At 43.1% G+C, this 14,557-nt stretch overlaps 2 protein-coding genes across 7 annotated transcripts; one reads left to right on the top strand and one right to left on the bottom strand.

Moving 5' to 3' along the window:
• Positions 1 to 1,683: 1,683 nt before the first annotated feature.
• LOC127779658 (importin subunit alpha-4-like) lies at positions 1,684 to 6,254 on the bottom strand. Of its 6 annotated transcripts, none has more exons than XM_052306508.1 (11): positions 5,890 to 6,254; positions 5,289 to 5,385; positions 5,114 to 5,205; positions 4,898 to 5,023; positions 4,631 to 4,813; positions 4,385 to 4,548; positions 4,211 to 4,289; positions 3,687 to 3,815; positions 3,429 to 3,556; positions 2,912 to 3,305; positions 1,684 to 2,777 (listed from the first exon to the last, which is right to left on the bottom strand). In XM_052306508.1, the coding sequence occupies exons 1-10, from the start codon at positions 6,214 to 6,216 to the stop codon at positions 2,915 to 2,917; spliced, it is 1,716 nt and encodes a 571-aa protein (XP_052162468.1). In that variant the 5' UTR covers positions 6,217 to 6,254; the 3' UTR covers positions 1,684 to 2,777; positions 2,912 to 2,914. The 6 variants fall into 6 exon arrangements, with proteins under 6 accessions (XP_052162468.1, XP_052162467.1, XP_052162469.1 ...); XM_052306507.1 differs by having other exon boundaries at positions 2,896 to 3,305; XM_052306509.1 differs by having other exon boundaries at positions 2,889 to 3,305.
• A 2,393-nt stretch (positions 6,255 to 8,647) lies between these two features.
• On the top strand, positions 8,648 to 14,469 carry LOC127778497 (nuclear poly(A) polymerase 3-like). Its single transcript, XM_052305111.1, has 10 exons — positions 8,648 to 8,958; positions 9,059 to 9,136; positions 9,207 to 9,305; positions 10,724 to 10,786; positions 10,867 to 11,028; positions 11,125 to 11,238; positions 11,510 to 11,572; positions 11,678 to 11,974; positions 12,540 to 12,704; positions 12,830 to 14,469. The coding sequence occupies exons 1-10, from the start codon at positions 8,752 to 8,754 to the stop codon at positions 13,163 to 13,165; spliced, it is 1,584 nt and encodes a 527-aa protein (XP_052161071.1). The 5' UTR covers positions 8,648 to 8,751; the 3' UTR covers positions 13,166 to 14,469.
• Positions 14,470 to 14,557: the final 88 nt, after the last annotated feature.

Consider the following 14,557-nt stretch of genomic DNA (forward strand, 5'->3'; position numbering starts at 1 on the left):
CCAAAAGACTATTACCGGGGCAAGGAAAAAGCAATAAAAGAAACCCACAAAAGTTGCTAAGGGGAATCTAAAAGCTAAAAACTGCTCTTATAGGCTATAAATAGGGAGGGTGGCGGTTGTGCCCCACTAAATCCCAAAAGCCACATCACTCGCAGTTGACTACAGGCAACCTTCCTAAGGATAAACTTCAAAACCACTGAAACCGATGAGAGAGATAGTCGAACACTCTGGAGTTCCGCTACTTTCACAGTTACCAGAATACCGACAGGATTAACAAATCGAAGCCCTAGAGGTCAGCCACCACACCTGGAGCAAGCAGCCACGGGGAGATGCAAGGTCTGGCAAGCCAGGAGGAGACATAAAATGGTGCGAGACCTAACAAGTGAACACATAGACGAGAAAAATGTGGTTCACCGTTTCAATCTCTTGGGTGCAAAAAGGGTATGCCAAGTGACTGTCAATGCCACGCTTTTTGTAGAAGATCGATCATCCAACTGCGGTACTGGAACACAAGCACAAGCCATAGGAAGAATTTGCATTTAGCGGGGCCTTTAGCCCGCCAAAGCAGATCAGAGCGGAGGGTCGCTGGCCAAGGAAGAAAGCATGGTAAACGGAGCGAGCCGTATAACGTTGGTCGCTTGTCCAACGCCAGATAAGACGGTTCACTGTACTCGAAGAGTGGTGGATAGAAAATACCGTATCCCGAACCGCCAGGAATTAAGTCGATCGATCGGCTTGTTAGAAGCAACAGCGACATCCACAATGCCAGTATATGTATCGTGCATACAAGTAGCTAGCTAGCTTGATTGCAGATGCTGATCGAGATGCAGATACATATCCACAAATAGCTACCGCATCTTTCTTAATTACTGTCATTCTAACTCTATCGATAATGATCGATCGAGCTAGATCTCAACTAAATTGGCAAGAAATTAAGAGGAAGAATAAACCGGCCATGCTTTCTACATACGTGATCCTTATGTATCGCCTACTATATAGCGCTAATGGACTAGTATTTTTTTAGTTTATTTAAGAGAATTTTAAGTCATATGCATGCATCTTAATTGAAGCTGGCTTGTAGGTAGATTTGAGGCAAATCCCCGGCCGATCAAAACGCACAACTAACTACCTTTAATTGACTAGTGACTAGCTAGTGTTTCCCTGCCATACATTTCGCAATCATCTGTCTATGTATCTCTGAATTAAACTGTACCTTTGGTCATCAATCATCATATGCATGTGTCGTCGTTTCAGACTTTCTTCAGTAATTAACCGGCCGGCTTAATTGCCCCATGGAATATATTGGCCACGAATTGCATGCAGGTGACAAAAGTGCATCTGCAAGTCAATCAAAAGCAACGAGACGACTTGAAAAGTGCAGAGCTGAAGGCGAAAGAGCAAAAGTCCAATGCATCTCATCCAATCTCATCCTCTAATCGAATCGAGACACACAAGTTGTAGCGCTGTTGATGTACTGCTTCGATCTTGCACGGAACACACACTGCTGGCTATGTACGCCTTTTTCTTTCAATCATTCAATTTATCTCATATTCCTCAACGCGCATGCATATTTGTCCCATTTCGATCGACCATTCGAGCATGTGTCGTGCTTACCTCAAATTGTCTTTCCTCGATAAACTCCTTTCAAGCAGCTGCATGATTGATGCATTTATATATATTGCATCCACCAAATTCTTGCAATTATATATATTCGCAAGATATGTTACTACAGCATAAGGAATATGCGTGTACATATATCCTCACCAATCATATCTTCAGTTATACATTACCATTTTTCTTTCGGGAAATGAAGGGATATATATGCATGGTTCTCCTGAGAAGATGCAAACAACCACAGATAATGCATGTACACATCTTATCCAATTCCAAACGAAAGAAATTATAATAAACTTGCATGTGCATGCATAACCTGAGCCTAACTATGTTGGGAACAAGTAGTTGTCGATCAATATACAGGAACGTGTCGTTTGAGAATATTGGCATATGCAACTTGCATGCATCTCTCTGCCCATGCCATATGAAAGTCTCCTTTGGAACTCACCAGTTCAGTTCGAGCCATGAATTGTCAAAATGGCATGCACTTGAATCAAGCAAGATCGATCGAATTGAAGCACGAGGTGAACGACGAGCTTAGCTTTCGGTTTGGTTAGCTTCCATCAACCCAGTGTTGTTGAAGGTGACACTTAAAAAATTCAGATACACACTTAGAATTTACATACATTAATATCGACCACGTCGGTAAATTAAACAAACATGAGTGAGGCTGTATATTTTTGTGTGCCTACTATATTTGCTTCAATTGACTTCGATCGCTTCAATTGACTTGGATCGAGAGAGATGCAGGTTTACTGATTACGGTCGTACAAACTCAGATATCTTGGATAGCGATTGATGGAAGCCAACACGTAGTGTATGAACGGAATTGATGGTTTTTGAGCGAAACGTATCGCTCCTAACAAGTCATAAGTTGATCATATCTTGCTTAGCCATGAGGTTGGCAACTTGCCATGATGCATGCAACACGAACCAAAACTAGATTGTGCCACTAGCCTCTGCTGACGACAATTGTGCAGGTAAGTACAGTACCCTGATATGGTTGTGTTGGTCTTGGACTCTTGGTAGTAGAGATGAGAGTATCTCAGGTCTTTTCATCCACTGTTTAGTCTCACACTGTTTACAGCGAGAAAATCTTGCCCCAATAAACAGTCATGCCTTCATTCTCTTTTCACCGGACAAGGGAAATTAAGATCAAATTCCTGCTCAAACATTCACAAAAATTTCATTAGTATATAATACATAAATTGTAGTAATGTTATAAATTCGGCAGAGTGACGGTTTGGCATGACACCAACGAACCAGATGGTTACATCTTACAGGAAGGAAGCATTACAAGTCATTCGCTTTCATTTGGGCTGGCCGATGGCTCTGTTGGCTGCGCAGCATCTTCAGATGCCGTCTCCACGGTCTCTGCAGAGTCATTTGAAGTTGGTAAATTTGGGTCATCATCACTTACTTCCTCGTCCCAGTAACCCTCCAGCAACTTCATGACTAACTTGTAAATGGCATCATTGTCGACTTCCTGCAGATCTTCCAGTTTATCCAAACCCCCACATTCTAAAATAAACTGTGCATACGGGTTCACCGTGGAACCCTGCCCCTGCTTCCCCACTGCACCCGCCTGAAGTATGTTTTGAAGACCTTCCAGGCACGCATATACTAGGTCAGCATCTTGGTAAGTGAGAACATTGCAGAGTGGCTCCAAACATCCTCGACTCACCAAATATCTGTGGCCAAATAGAGAATAATCATTGCAGAGCACCAGGTTCAATTTCATTGACACAAAAAAATACATTAAACATACATTTGAATGTAAAAGAATACCAAGACAATTCCTGGCTAGAACTTACTGAATTTGATCATTTGAACCACCAGACGCAGCATTTGATATAGCCCAAGCAGCTTCCTCCTTGATATCCTTCTCTGAGGTCTTTAATAGGAAAATGAGAGGGCTTATAACATCTGCATCAATTACTGCCTGTTGGAAGAATTATGGTCAAAACATAGTAGTACAATCACTTAATGTAGGGCATGGAAGATGATGCAGCAAAAATAGACATGGACATTATCCTTGCTGAGAAAGCACAAAAGTCAGAATACACTTCTACCTGAATATTATCCTTGCTGCCAGTGGAGATATTAGAAACAATTAGACAAGCTTGCTTCTTGATGCTCTTTGGGTAATTTCGTGCTAGCAACGGGGCCAAATAATTAAGAATGTCATTTTCTACTAGGACCTGCAAAAAATTGCCTCGTAGGCTCAACATTAATTCCAGAAGATAAGGAGAAAAACATAGCAGAATATAAGAACTATCAGTCAAGTATTAGAACAAGTACAGAAGTATACAAAGTATATTTACATTGGCATTTCTACAATGTATACTATCCTGGAAGATAATAGTATACATTGGCATTTCTATGATGGAGGAATACACATATGAACAAAGAGAACACACGATGGCACAAGGTGACCACAATATGAGTTTCAGGTCATAAAAAGATTCCGAGCTTTACTGCAAACTTCCAGCCACTCCACATATGTCTTCTAGTCTAATTGTTGCACATCATTGCTAATCCATAGTGGTAAAACAAAGAACAGCGACAGGTAAAAACAATATGATGAGTAAACAACCTGCACTTGAGCATCATCTCCAGAAGAGATTCTCGCAAGTACCGTAATGACAGGAAGCAGGATATTAGCTGATGCATGCCTAAAATCATGAAACAAGTTAAAGTGTTGTAACAAAGAATATTTGGAAGTTTTCCATACGCAAAACTGTAGTACAAAAAGAACCCAGAAACTTACATCAAAAGATTTACAAGTTGAGGGCAAGCACCCGCATCTAGCACATGTTGAATTCCGTCAGATACACCGTCACATATATAACAAAGAGCCCAGCATGCATCACCCAGTATCTTTTCGTCGACTGAATGAATAAGCTGGCTGATTATATCCAGTATTGGCTTCACCTGCAACAATCAGCAATGACAGCTCAAATTATATTCCTTTTAAATTTAATACTACACACGCAGTAGTCATTCAGCAACCTACTTGCACTTCAGCTGGTAATTTTCCAAAACAAAGGTTTGACAACGCCCAAGTGGCAGTCCTCAGAACTGGAACTTTCATGCCTTCTCTAAATTGGGCAAGTAATGGTGTCACAGCACCATGATCAAGGACGATCTCTCTGCAGGTAGGCACGTCTGCAGCTATATTTCCAAGAGCCCAGATAGCCTTTTAACTCATAAGAAGCCAGAACCAACAATATCAGTAACCAAACCATTACAAAAACAAGTAGCATAGAGTACCAATCTTTACCTGATGCCTGATATTAGCATTTGCAGATTCTAAGAGCTGGACCAACCTTGGAACAGCACCACATTCTGCAACTAGCAATGTATAGTCAGATGCAGCTATGTTGGTAAGAACCCATGCCGCCTCCATCTGCAAAACAGTACATGCAGAATAAGAACATTTACAAATGGAAAATCCGGAAAGGGGAGACAGAAGAAGAGAAAAATAGACTAAACATACTTGTAGCTGAGGATGCTCATGTCTTGAGAGGAAATCAGAAAACCTTGGCAGGACATCTGCTCTGATGATTTTTATCACGGTTGGGTTCTTCTCTACAGAGAGAACAATGATGATAAGGGGGATATTAATGAATAAAAAGAGCAAAACAATATCGCATATTAAACATGTGAAATACCATCTGAAAGGAGTCTCCTGAATTGGATCGTGGCTTCTAACTGACTAGTGGTATCATCTGACCAGACCTTCTCCACCATTTCTGATAGGCCTTCAAGCTAGCTGGATAGAAAAGACAGAATGAGGGAATTTGAAAGGAAACGGAAGAAGAGCACTTCACAATGAGTTTGTGAAACCAATGGAAGCATTTCATTGTCCTAGCAATGTCACAAACCAAAGCTTTTCTTTAGACTTCACAAACCAAAGTATCGCGGTAAACAATTGGAATGCAATTGCAGTTTCGCACACCATAAGAGGAACGCGACATGGGTTATTTATGTTTCAAATAACGCAGCAGTATACAAACTTAGCCTACATCTATCTACTTCTAGTGAGTGTATTCAGCCAATGACAGCAGTGACTAGTGAGAGTGAGAGGCCTTTTTCCTTGAATTTCGTTTTGCAGATTGCCTACAATACATGACCAGAACTCAAACATACGGTGGGAAATTGCAGGTTTCTTTACATAGAATGAGAAATTTGACTAGCTCTAGCATATGTGCCAGAAGCGAGAACAGTCAGATACTCCGAAAGTAGAGTTAAAACCCTAGAGTAAGCACGCACCTCAGAGTCGACGGCAGTCGGAGGAACGGATTCGGCTGGAGGTGAGGACGGGGGCGAAGAGGGTGCAGAGGAAGGGGGAGAGGCGGCGGTGGTGGTGGTGGGCACATCATCGGCCTGAGATGAGGGGGTCGCGGCCCTCGCGGGCGGGATGGGAGTGGGAGTGGGTTCGTCTCGGCGGCGCTTGAAGAGGCCGGCATCGCGGTTGCTGCGGCGGACGGCGAGGAGGCGGTCCTCGCGGCGGCGGCGCGAGCGGACGACGTCGACGCCGGGCTTGTAGTTGGCGAGGCGCGCGTCCTCCGACGGCCGCGGAGGTGGGGCTCGCGGCATTGCGGCGGCCGGCGGGGTCGGGCTTGAGTCGAGCCTGCCTGGCTGGTCAACCCGGTCGGTTTGGAAAGGAAGTTGGGGCATAAATCCGGGCCGTTGATTCTAAGTGACAGGAAGCGTTTGTAGTCCAACGGTCCGGGTTCGACTCCCGGCAAACGCAAATTTATGCCTTTTGGGCCAATGGCCCATCGGCCCATTCCATCAAGGAAATGTCTTGGCCCAATAATTGTTTTGCGCGTGTACTATCTGGAGTATTTTAAAGGTCTGCAAATATGACATATCATGCATTTAAGCGATCAATGCCACTGCAATTTTACCATATTAGAAAAATGTCATTACTATTCACAAAATCTGCTAAGTGCCACTGGAACTTTGTAAAATTAGATCCATGCCACCACCGTCGCATTTTCCATCCATCGCCGTCACTCCAGTGTGGGACCCACACGTCAGCTCCATCCTCTTCCTCCATCCCCTCTCTTCTCCCTTCCCTGTCTCTCTCCGGAAAACAGCAGCAGCATGTGGTCGGCGAACAGCATCGATCAACCTCCGACGCCCTTCACAGTTGTCTGCACCAAACACTCGTGCTTCGCAGCTCTTTGCCCAACACCAAAAATTAAATCTCACCGCCGCCAAGAAATCCAGGTCCAATCTCTTATTTGCTTTGATGATTTGCAATCACGTGGATGTTCTTTGTTGATCGTACGATCATTGCCCCTATTGTTCGAGTTGGCCCACGACGATGACAGCCACCACGGCGACGACGACCACGATGATGACGAGGGTGGCGTTGCAAGAAAGAAGCAGCTGCTGAGGCGGCGACGAAGAGGCTGTCGACCAGCTGGTGGTGGCCACCACGCCGGCAAGCCAGCTGCAGATGGACTACACCATGGACCAGCTTTGGAACGACATCGCGGCGGCGGAAGCCGACACAAGCTACGACGCGGCGGCGGCGGTGATGGCCTCACCGCCATCGCCGGTCTGGGAATTCCGCGGCGGCGTTCGTGGCCCTTGCCGTCGTCGTCGGCCGGCTGCTGCCGTTGCCGCCGCCGGCCACCTGCTGTTGTTGTTTGCTGGAGAGAGATGGGAAAGGGAGAAGAGAGGGGATGGAGGAAGAGGGTGGAGCTGACGTGTGGATCCCACACTGGAGTGACGGCAATGGTTGGAAAATGCGACGGCGGTGGCATGGATCCAATTTTACAAAGTTCCAGTGGCACTCAGCAGATTTCTCAAATAGTACCGGCAATTTTCTAATATGGCAAAATTGCAGTGGCATGGATCCAATTAACCCTTTTTAAAACTCAATATATAAGCAATGTCAAATCATTATTTCCACATCATTTTTACATTATTTAAACATATACGTCTATCATTTCTATAACTAGATGAATACCTCGCCGCGTTGCTGCGAAAAATTAAGTTACATAATATGTATAAATAAGATGTAATTTTATTATAAAAACAAAACAATTTGATACAATTTTAAGACTAAAAATAATTGAAATTGCATGTTTTTAAAAGAGAAGAAAGAAGAGATTATTTGGACCATAGATCTATCATCTAATGGTTAGAAATAATTGGAGTGATGTGGCTTAATGGGAGAAGAGAGAAATAGCATTAACTACAATTAGTGGGGATGAACTACATAAGTATATAGGATGTATAATATGCATTTATCCACATATTCCACGGCAAAGCACGAGGTATTAACTAGTAATTTAAAACGGTAAAGCTCTGATATTTAGATTTAGCATAAAGTGTGGGCCCCATATGCTAACTTAGACGATTGAACTACGTCAACGAGCCACATCTGCGAAAAACTATCCTCAAAACTCATTTTGCACTGGTTTAAAATATCTAGTATTGCGGTTAACTGACACGAATTAGGCCTTGTTTAGCTGATAAAAAATTTTGCCCCATCGTGTCATATCGGATATACGGACACACATTTGAAGTATTAAAACGTAGTCTAATAACAAAATAAACTATAAATTCCGCTAGGAAACTGCGAGACTAATTTATTAAGCCTAATTAATCCGTCATTAGCAAATGTTTACTGTAGCACCACATTGTCAAATCATGGCGTAATTAGGCTTAAAAGATTCGTTTCGCAATTTACACGCAATCTGTGCAATTGGTTTTTTCACCTATATTTAATACTCTATGCGTGTGTCCAAATATTCGATGTGACAGATAAAAAATTTTTGTTTTGGGATCTACGTTCGATGTGACATGGCCTTAGATTGAAGCTACATTTTGAGGGAGTTAAAGTGAACATATTCCGCGTAAAAAGCCTTGGGCTGGGCGCTCACAGAACCTTCTGGAAGGCCGGGCCGAACCAACGCAACGCGGTCCCCACAGCCCACACGCACACCTCACCTGGTGCTGGTGGTATAAACCCAAACCACCGCGTCTCTCCCGTAGAAAACCCCGCGATTAAGGAACGAAACCTTCTCCGCCACCGCCGCGGACATCACCGCCGGCGACCACCTCACCTCGCCGCCGCCCCCGCACCCTCCGATCCTCCTCCCCTGATCGCCTATGGCTTCGGCGAGGGCCACTGACCCGCTCGCCTCGCGCGATCCCCCAACCTTGCCCTTGTACCTTCCTCCGCCTCCTCCTCCTCCCTTGCCCTCGCCATCGCCCCACCACCGTCTCCTCCACGCTCCCATGGCCCCAATCCTCCTGCACCTCCACCCCGCCTTCCTCGCCCAAATGGACTCCCGCCGGACCACCTCCCTCCTCCAGGTTGCTACATCTATCACCATGCTTTCTTGCTCCTGCTTCCGCTGTTTATTTTTTTTCCCACCAATTTTGGGTCACTAACTCGCTCTTGTTGTTGGATTAGTTTTTGAAGGACGAGGGGGGCATCCCGTCGCCGGAGGCGGACAAGAAGAGGGAGCAGGTCATCCGCAAGCTCAGCAAGGTAATAAAGCTTCAATATTGCGGTGCGCGCCGCGATCGAATCTCTATCTCATCCGCGCTGCTCTTCACAGATTGTGATGGACTGGGCCAAGGTGGTGGCGTACGAGCAGAGGGTGCCCCCAAGGCGAGCAACCGCTACCGTTTTGACCTATGGATCATACACGTTAGGGGTAAGCAACCAACACACAAAATATCTGAATGATTCTTTCCAATTGTTGCTTCCGATATATTGTGTGATATGTTACCGACCCATGCTGCTACAGATTAGTACACTATACTTATTTTTTGTGTTGTCTTCACAAAATCACCACACACATTACCAATAATAAGCACAACTATATTCCACAGAGAGGCAGTTTACTAAGCGCTTAATTGTTACTGGGATAGTGCAGGATGTTCTAAGGAATATATGCCCAACCAACTTTGCTGCATTGTTAGTTGTGTGGTGTCTGGTGTATGTATCACTGTAAAGTGCACTGCCTTGTCACCTTTCTGTTTTCATTACCTTCTATTCTAATATACTTGTCTCCTATTATTGAGCCGGGCCGGCCTAAGATAGGCGGACCAAATTTACTTAAGAAAGGGGTATGTACATATTTACAAGGTTCCAACTTCGACAAGAGGCTGTCGAAGTAAAAGGATGTTGTCACAAGGGCAACTTCCCGAAAGAAAAAACAATTACATCATGCTGTTGTTACTCTCCTAAAACTTTGAAAACCCCGGCTTCTTTCCAGACCACAACCTCCTCTTTAATCAAAGCAAAGAGGCTACCCGCTGTCTGGCTCTGACTCTGGAAAACACGTGCGTTTCTCTCCTTCCAAACCATCCAACAGACAAGCAAAACTAGCGTGTCAAAAGCGCGCCTGCAGCTAGTCTGAACTCCTTGCCGTGCCAAGAGCCACCATTCCCCTAGTTCCAACCCTGCTTCAGCCGGCAGTTGGATGCCAATTCCAGCCCAACCCTTGATCATCCTCCATACTCTGGTGGCAGTCTCCTATTATTGCAAAAACACATCCATGGCAATGAATGAATTTCCCCCTTTGCTCATCTAGGAACCAACTTGCGCGTGTTTTAAGAAAACTCTTGTTGGTAATGGAGCATCAGGTGGTTGCAAAATAGGCACTCAATGTGCATCAAAAGTTCACACTTTTCATTTTAAGGGGGGATCATATAATTATCTGGCATAAGAAAATTAAATAGTAGTTGCCATGACTCATGGACAGGATCAGAAAGCCAAGAATGCTCATCTTATTAGGCTGCAAAAAGCATGTGCATTATGCAGTCATTATGTAGTCAATAACTCAATGTGCGCATTATGTGTTTAATATTCTTATTCAAGTCCTGAGGGTTAATAACATATATGCATGTAGATTCAACACTGAGCAAGTTGACCTAAACAGTAATCTAAATTAAAGCTTTGTTAAGCCTTTCTTTTTTTTTTCCTCATGTGTATGAATTAAAGCTTTGTGTAAGCCTTACAAATTGAATCCTGTAGAACAAATGACAACTTGTAGAATATAAGATGGCACAATTCCGCCTGGCTTTGACTTATTGAGAAGATTTGGCTAACAATTTTCTGTTTCTGAAGGCTCATGGACCTGAATCTGACATTGATGCACTATGTGTTGGTCCTTGTATTGCAACACTGCAGGTGGGTTTTGTTATTATTATTTTCAGTTCTCCTTCAACCTGAGATCACGGCAGGGTATTTAACATGTGTTGATTTTGCAGTACCATTTTTTCATTGTTCTGAGGCAAATTCTTGAAGACAGGCCAGAAGTATCAGAACTGCAGACTGTCGAAAGTGCTAAGGTTCCATTGATGCGATTTAGATTCAGCGGTATTTCTGTTGATTTTACATATGCTCAGCTTCCAGTTATCGATGCATCAGAGGCAAGTTTATTCTGTAATCAATATGTAGTTACAAGGGTACTCAGTTATTGTACTCGATAAACAATCTGAATTTCATCGACTTCCTTTATCCTGCAGGCTATAATTACATATAATCCTCATTTGCTCCAAAAACTTGATTCGCGGAGCTGGAGAAGTTTGTCTGGAGTTCGTGTTAACGAACAAATCGTCCAGTTAGTACCAAACGCACAGGTTGATGACTAATCTAATTTAAGTTACCAGCAGCCCAGCATCCTCCCTTATATTCTCATTTGCTACATTAAGTCGCGTTTAGATACACTTTTCTCTGTATTTTCATATTTGTCCTGGGTACCTTCCATGTACTTATGTTATTGCCTTAAGACTGATCTGTCACTATGCAGATTTGTTCATTTTTCTTTTCCCATAGAACACCTCAAAATATTTTGTTTCATTTTGTCAGATTCCGCTTTTAACATTTTATCTCTGAAAATTTGTGATGCAGAAGTTTCAAATTCTGTTGCGGTGCATCAAGCTATGGGCTAAGAGGCGAGGGATTCACTGCCATGTATGTGGTTTAATATGCTTTAATGGCTGTTATTCAGCTATATGACCTTCATATCTTCTTTCCGCTCTAACTGTTGTATTTTCACCTATGATGGTGTTTTTTCAGTTGCTCGGCTTCTTCGCTGGGATTCATTTAGCGATTCTTGCAGCTTATGTTTGTCAGAGATATCCATATGGCACCATCAATGGTCTGTTCACCATATTCTTTGATATATTTGCTCACTGGAATTGGCAAATTCCAGTAAGCTTGCATGGTCAACCAACTAATTGCAGGCGTCCTAATGGGTCTTTCATGCCCATACTGTTGCCTTGTACTCCACCGGAGTTTTGCACATCCAATATGACAAAAGGCACCTTCAAGAAAATTAGAGAAGAGCTTATGCGTGGTTATGCTTTGACCAAGGTCAGCTTAGATCCAGTTATGCTTCTCTCATTTCTTGAACAATAGGAGATTTTTAGTGTTGGGTGATAACTGTGATGCATAGTTAAAAATTGCAACTCTTTTATATAACCGAAAACAAATTTCCGACATTCCTATGTCATACTCCTGATCTCTTCGTGCATGCCAGTTTGTTGATATGCTTATTCCTGTTCTGATTTCTTCGTTGAACCACAAATGATGCATTCCTCCATTCTTGCATACGCTCATGGCTTGCGATATTAGCCATTAGTCTGTGCTAACTTGACACATGGAACCTATCTCATTTTCGTTATTATGCTTTCGGTAACTCAAAGAGTGTCGACTCTTTCTCATATTTTGATAGGCATAGCTCATTGATAAGCATAGGAGCGACCTCATCTGTCGAAAAATGGTCGAATCTGTAACTCAGATTTAAATCTCCGTGTACAGTTTTCACTGAGTAGTGATTGTTCTCCTCTGCATTATTACTAGGGTAATGTATATATCAGTGCTTAAGTGCTTGGATGTTATTTGATCATGTCACAGTTACTTTGTTTATCCAATGCAGGAGCCATGGAGGCATGATTTTGAGTGGGTCTGGCTTTTTGCACCGTTTCCATATGCTACAAAATACGAAGAATTCCTTCGAATTGCTCTATGTGCCCCAACGTCTGAAGAGCTACGCGATTGGGCTGGTTGGGTGAAGTCCCGCTTCCGCAACCTTATCCTCAAGGTTATTTCTTGGCTTCTGTCATGTTCCCTTTTTTTGTTCCTCAACTGTTCTTTACTCATTCTTTATCATCGGGAATGTTGAGCAAGAATTTACATGCTATGTTAACTTCCTCTTTTGTTCTGCAGCTGGAAAGTATTGGTGTTGAGTGTGACCCAGATTCCACAGAGGAAGTTGATCATACAGTCTTCGAGCCAAGCATTGTATGCCACTGGGGCCTCATATATAAAACAAGCACCCATATTGATATTAGCTCACTGGGAGAAGATTTCATGAAGGATGTCATCAATGATGTGTATGGCAAGGTGAAAGGTACACATTCAAAGCTGACAATGTCCATCGTTAGGTCATCACAGCTTCCGAAAAGCTTGTACAGCCACAGCCACTCTGTGTACACTCCATACATTCCTCAATATATGCTGGGCTACCAGACTCCGACTGACTACAGTGGCGCAGCTGGCTAGGACTTGTGTGGATCATCGTTATCTGGGACTTGTTGTGCGACTATTGGATCTTACCTGACGTTTCATCCATTGTCGGATATCCTGAACTGGGGCTATTCCTACTCTCTGTTCTGTTGCACCTATCACACACACTATCAGAGCAGATCTGGAGATCAGAGTCTGCTCCCTTTGAGCTTGCAGTTGCAGTGTATATATACTGAATTCATGAGAAGTGTGAAGTTTCCGGCTGCTCGATCTGACGGCTGCACAAGTGAACATATGGTAGCGTGCGGCAGCTAGAAAAATGCAGCAAAAGCGGTGGCAGTAAAGTGGTCGAGGATATTGTACGCTGAACATCCAAATGAGTTGCATTTGGACTGAAAACTGGTGCTGGGTGCAGGTCATGAATCCAATGGTGAATGCACAGTGGATTTTTCATGGCAGATCTGAAATCTGAAGGATAGTAGATTTTCATTAGCATCATTTGTGGTTGTGATACTGCTGATGTAGGGCCTGTTCATTTTGATAAAAAAAACCTTACCAAATTTTGGCATTACTAAAATTTTAGGGCCTGTTCACTTTGTTGCCATTTTCAACCTTACCAAATTTTGGTAAAGTTGCCAAAAAATGACTACATTTAGTTTGCTGCTAAATTTTTGTAACTATATTAGAAATCCTACCAAAATTTCGGTAAGTTGCCAAAATTTTGGCAACTATACCAAAATTGGTATCAAAGTGAACAGGCCCTTGGCAACTTGCCAAAATTTTGGCAGGATTTCTTATATAGTTATCAAAATTTGACAGCAAAATAAACGTAGCCACTTTTTTTTGACAACTTTATCAAAATTTGATAAGGTTAAAAATACATCAAAGTAAACAGGGCCGTATAATCAGAATACATCTCCTACGTTCATTTGTAACCTGTAGTTGTAAGGGGGAAAAAGGGTTGTACTACTACTACGAGGCATCAGAGTTGTCGCTATTGGTTTGTTTTGCACAAAAAAAAAACATTGATGCTATTTTTGTTGAGTTAATCAGTACATATATACTAGTACTGTAGTAAAATACTGTTGGGTAAGGACTAATATAGTTGATCCGATACAGAAACACGATTGGCATGTGAAGTGCAACGAAAAGATGGAATGGCGTTGCCTCGTTGTTAAGTCTCTCGTGGGTCGTGTTTGATTTGGCAAGAGGCTGAGGATGATTGTGAGCGTGCCACATGGACCATCGAAAGGGAGAGAAGAATACTCCTACTCCTACTAGATGCAAACATTTGGGAGTACTACCTCAAACGCACGTGACAAGGCATTAGATAAGTTAGGTGGACCCGGGCCCTCTTAAGCAATGCAATGGATACAACGCCACAAAAAGCTGAGAAAAAAAAAGAGAGATGGATCGACCAGCAAGGCC

This window comes from Oryza glaberrima, chromosome 7 (assembly GCF_000147395.1).
Source record: "Oryza glaberrima chromosome 7, OglaRS2, whole genome shotgun sequence".
NCBI lineage: Eukaryota > Viridiplantae > Streptophyta > Magnoliopsida > Poales > Poaceae > Oryza > Oryza glaberrima.